The sequence below is a fragment of the Bidens hawaiensis genome, unplaced genomic scaffold, assembly GCF_021521415.1.
Source record: "Bidens hawaiensis isolate Kalapana, Puna unplaced genomic scaffold, B.hawaiensis_p1.1 tig00018610_1, whole genome shotgun sequence".
Taxonomy (NCBI): domain Eukaryota; kingdom Viridiplantae; phylum Streptophyta; class Magnoliopsida; order Asterales; family Asteraceae; genus Bidens; species Bidens hawaiensis.
The window spans coordinates 202,413-208,094 of NW_027492819.1; the positions used below are offsets into that span (position 1 = coordinate 202,413).

Sequence of the window (5,682 nt, forward strand, 5' to 3'; positions counted from 1 at the left end):
AAGTAGCAAATTAACTAACGATTCAAAATGTTAATGGAAAATGTGATAAGACAGTTAATAGAAATTACAAAGAAGCCCTCGACCCCAGCCAGGGGCTCTGCCCCTTGGACCCTGCTAGGGGCTGCCGCCCCTAGACCCCGCTTCCAGGGGCGCTGCCCTCGGACCCCCGTTCGTTGAGGGTTATAATTGGACTAGAAACACGTTATGGATAGTGATAGAAATTAATATGCGTAATTGTTATACAGTTAGTCGTGCACAACTAAAGAAGGGAATAACCGTAAACGGTGAACGCAACCGTATTGAGGTGAGTTTCTAGCCCCACTTCCTTGTTATGTTTTCGGGGCTGTGTGCATACTCGATGTGATAGTTAATACACTTACCTTAAGTGGTTAGTGTATGCCTTGTATGATTTATGTATGATGATTGCTTGACGGTGCGTAAACGATCTTCGGATATTGCGTGTACCGTTAGGTGGTAGTTAAGATGTGATTGATATGTATGATGTAAGATATGATGTATGTATGAATATACATGATGTATGCATAATGTATGTATGATATGTTGATGGTACATGAACGCTCTTCGGAGATTGCACGTATTGTCAAGGAAAGTATGTAAGAACAGGTATGGTACAGTTGCATGAAACAAAGGGACCAGGCCCTAATAATATCTGTGACGGTAGAGACCAGACCCTAATAATATCTGTGATGTTGAGAACCAGACCCTTTATAATATCTATGATGTTAGGGACCAGACCCTTATAATATCTGTGAGGTTATAGGGCGGAAGGCTCTTTAAATAGGATGGATAGTTATATATAAAGAGTAAGTATGATTGATGCACACCCCTCCGGGCACATGTGCAAGTATGAGAACAGATTGTATGTTGTAGGATTAACTAGAATTCACTCAGCGTAGCTGACTTTTAGTATGCACGCAGGTGAGTAGATTGAGGCAGCTTGCATAAGAGGAAGCACATGGCATGGACTTGAAGAAGCTGGCATATCAAGGAAATGTTAAGTCATTTTAAAGACAATGTTTTATGTTAAATAATTTGGAATGATCGTTAAGACAAGAAATATGGTTATGTAATGAAATGGTTGAATGTTTTTAATATTCCGCGAATGTTTTTATTAACTCTGATATTTAGAACTGTGTTTATGAGTAAATCCAATGTCCAAAGTAGGGCACCGGTAACGGGGCCTTACATACAGAGTACCTAGACAATTATGTTTATTGACCGTTAAAAAAAAAACCTAACTGAAATAAATTTATTTTAACTAAAAATGCCCACGTCAATTAAAGTCATTGATGACGTAAAAAATGGTTAATACTTAATAGTTAATACATACCATATATAGACCAATTCGAGTCAACTATGCATCATTCCCAGCTAATGAATAATAATGCATCCAGTCCAGTGTCAAATTCGTAAATATTTGAAATTCCAGGGGTTTTTCATCAACTCAACGGGCATAAATAACACCACTATCTTCACACATTTCCCATAACCTGCTTCAAAATATGGTATTCAAAGCTCTACCATACACACTCAAACTCATTCTCTTCATCCCTCGTCTTCTTCTCAAACTCCATAAAAACCAAACAAAAGCTCTCAGAAGAACCCTAAGCAACACTCATGCCTCTCATTATAGATCTCAAACAACCCTATCAATTTCTGATCATCTTAACACGTCTGATCTTTCCCAAAAGACATTAATATTCGATGTCGAAGGAACCCTTTTACGATCACCATCCGTGTTTGCATACTTCATGTTAGTAGCATTTGAATCCGGAAGCTTAATCCGGGCTTTCGTGCTCTTCGCTTTGTACCTGCTTCTAGTTTTGGTTGATGACGAGTTATCGATCAAGATTATGGTTATGGTTTCGTTTTGTGGCCTCAAGAAAGACGGTTTTCGAGTCGGAAGCTCGGTGTTGCCCAAGTTCTTCTTGGAAGATGTTGGTTTGGAGGGGTTTGATGTGTTGACTAGAGGGAAGAAGAAAGTTGGTGTGAGTAAGTTGCCGCAAGTCATGGTTGAATGTTTCTTGAAAGATTACTTGGAGTTTGATCATGTTTTTGGAAGGGAGTTAAAGGTTGTTGGAGGGTACTATGTTGGTCTCATGATCAAACAAAACAAGAACATCATCAAACATCGTATAAACCAAGTAGTGGAACAAGATTATGCTAGTGTTTGCTTCTCAAACAAGCGAGTGAGGCATGATTGGATCTCATGTAGTAAGGTACTTACTTATCTACTTGCACATGTGCATATTATTATTGGAAGTTTATTATTGACATGTTTATGTTTCTATATATAGGAGGTTTATGTGGTTAGTGATGGTGAAAAGAAGGCATGGCGAGTTCTTCCAAGAGAAAGATATCCGAAAGGTCTGATCTTTCATGACGGAAGATTAGCCTTTAGACCTGAACCAATGAACATGTTGGTCATGTTCATGTGGTTCCCTTTCTCCATACTTTTATCTGTTTCCCGAATCGCTATTGCAATCACCATTCCATATGGTGCATCGATCCCTATTTTAGTATTCACCGGGGTGCACCTCAAGCTCACAAATAATAACTCAACTTCAAACCCGAAAACTTTTGATCATAAACAACATAAAGGACGTTTATATGTATGTAACCATAGAACTTTACTTGATCCGTTATATCTTTCATTTGGACTCAAGAAACCATTTGCGGCGGTCACCTATAGTCTCAGTCGAATGTCAGAGATCATATCACCAATTAAAACTGTCAGATTAACAAGAGATCGTGAACAAGATGCAAAAACCATGGACAAGATGTTAAAGCTAGGAGACCTTGTGGTTTGCCCCGAAGGGACAACTTGTAGGGAACCATATTTGTTGCGGTTTAGCCCATTGTTTGCGGAACTTAGTGATCATATTGTCCCAGTAGCGTTGGATACTTATGTTAGCATGTTTCATGGGACAACCGCTGGTGGATTAAAATGTTTGGACCCTTTCTTTTTTATGATGAACCCGCGTTCAATTTATAGGGTTCGGTTCCTAGACCAGGTTCATGGGACCGATGATCATTCGAGCTCTACACGGTTTGATGTTGCGAATCATGTTCAAAGTGTGATAGGGAACACATTGGAGTTCGAATGCACGAGCCTTACAAGGAAAGACAAGTATCTAGTATTAGCCGGTAATGAAGGGTTTGTTAATGCAAGTAACAAACGATGATCGATGAGCTTCTATATATATATTGATAGAGACATCTTGTAACATATATATATTCTTGTATTGTATACTACCAATTCGATTTTTAACTATTCTTTACGTCTATAATTAAAATATTAGCTAGTTATAATTCCATCTTAAAACTGAATATAACTTTTGATGCGCTTAGAGTTGCAATTCATAGTAAATGAATAAAAGCGTCATAAGAGAATATAAGAAAGGAGTCTTTGACCTAAATTCTCCTATATTTTGCAAAATTAAATTTACTCTATTTTCAGTCTTTAATTATCAAATTTTCAAGATCTGGCATGACCTGTAAACTTCAACTACCCTATACAGAGGGTATAAATGCATGATGTGAAACTTATAAATACGCCGTTAAAAGATATAAAAAATTAAACATATAATACAATGATACATTTTTTTTTAAAACGCGCAGTTCACTTTTGTATGAAAACCTTTGTTCTTAGTTACACAGTTCTGTGTAGTGGAGGTGTGTGTGTGTGTGTGTGTGCGTTTTTGGTTTTTTTAGGAGGGTGAGGGGGGGGGGGGGGGTGATGGTGTTTGGGATACAAATTATGTATGTATGTATGTATGGTCTCTCTCTACAAATTAATGGTTGAAAGATGAATTCGGATGAAAGATGAATAATTTCTTGATTGAAAGATGGGTACTAGGAATGGAATGACGTGACTCCGAAAGCGTAAAATGGTTCAAGGGTAAGCTAGGCACTCCAGTACCACTCTTAATTAACTCTATAATTGATCGAAATGAGAAGCTACATAAAATTCATAATGAAATGAAGTCGAGAATTTATTGCAGTGTCCCAGCGAAGTCATTACAACCAATCCAGTCTGCTTGTATATATGTCACTTTTTGTTCATTCATTCTTTATTTTGTGGAAAGTTTGTATTCAAATATCATACATCTTTTGATGTTAAGAAACACATATTTAAATATAAATATATGTGAAAAGGATAGTAACATGCCAACATAGAAAAGGCATCCCGAAATGAAATGAAGTAGAGAATTTATTGTAGCGTCCCAGCGGGATTAAATATACAACGATAATTATATACCCAGGCACCCAGTTGCTCCAGCTTACTCTACGGTCCCACTAAAAGTAAATGTCAATAATCAAACATGCATGCATGTGCTGTTCGAAAATAAAAAAAGAAAGGAAGAAAACAATCAAACACGTATTGTCGCAGCCTCTTTATTAATACATATAATATGTTTAATATATAATAAACATTTAAGCATAGAATTATTAGATATTTAGAATCATATATATTGTGTTGATTACTCTGGTGTTATTGGATTAAGTTGTCGATGGAAGAAATAACGTTAAGAGATTAAATTAGTTATGTGATGCAGGAGTGCGCAATTATGATTATAGGTTTTCCAATGATCAAATTAATCATCCAGATACGCAAATTATTACAACATATACGCTCTTTTTTCTAACGGTTACGTACAACTAGTTGATGTAAACAAAGTCTCTCTAAAAAACTCCAATGACCGGGGTCGATTGAACACCCCCCCCCCGGGTTCCACCCCTGTTGGGTGTGTATCTTATCCGTATTTGGTGTATGTCATAACTAGTTTTTAACTACCCTAGTAGGCAGGATACACTTGATATGGGACATGCAGAACGCAGAAACACTAGACCCCCACACGTTTTTGCCACAAATACAATTATTTCTTGTAACTGCACAGCATTTATGTTGGCCTCTCAATCATATAAAATAAAATAGCTCTTTGGAAATTAAATAATCGTCTGGATTCAAGTGCAGTTTTTAAGCTTGGCAATCTCCCAATTAATATATAGATCTGCCATTTTCGTATATTTAAAGCCATCGTAGAACAAGATAACACAATGCGGTCCTTAGCAATGTTATAATTTAGAGTAAACTGTCAAAATCATCCATGAGATCTAGTCACTTTCTCGACTTTCATTAAAAATATTTTTTTTTCTTTTTTGCAACCTTCAGGTTTCCCGTTGTCAACTTCATCCAAATCGCTAACAACGTTTATTTTTTAAAAATTCATGGGTACTTATGTTTTTTTACCTATTTCTATAAACGTGACAATTGTGATCAAAATTAAGGGAAGAAATTTTATTTTTTGGATAAACTCTTCGTCATTTAAAGTTTTAAACAAACACCCCCTAGCCTTCGTCATTCAACTGTCTCATCTTCTACATTTTCGGTTGTCTTCCCACATAACAAGCCGTTAATATTAATTAAACTCAAAATTTTGATGTTGGCCCCATACACTCTTTAGTAACGGTTTCATTTTTCTTTTTCGGGTTTTGGAATCTCATAATTGGTCAATGTTCATTGGTTAATTATTAATAGATGATGTTTACATCGGGACAATTACAGACTAACGGCAGATAGACGGGCAACAAGCTGCGCCGCTACCCTCTTCTGAATAGCAAACTCTACCCTACTAAATACAACGTTCCCTTTAGCAT

At 36.7% G+C, this 5,682-nt stretch overlaps 1 protein-coding gene across 1 annotated transcript; it reads left to right on the forward strand.

The window, feature by feature from the left end:
• The first annotated feature begins 1,392 nt into the window (after positions 1-1,392).
• LOC143556542 (putative glycerol-3-phosphate acyltransferase 3) lies at positions 1,393-3,322 on the forward strand. The gene is made up of 2 exons (XM_077045832.1): positions 1,393-2,240; positions 2,319-3,322. The coding sequence occupies exons 1-2, from the start codon at positions 1,524-1,526 to the stop codon at positions 3,204-3,206; spliced, it is 1,605 nt and encodes a 534-aa protein (XP_076901947.1). The 5' UTR covers positions 1,393-1,523; the 3' UTR covers positions 3,207-3,322.
• The last annotated feature ends 2,360 nt before the right edge of the window (positions 3,323-5,682 follow it).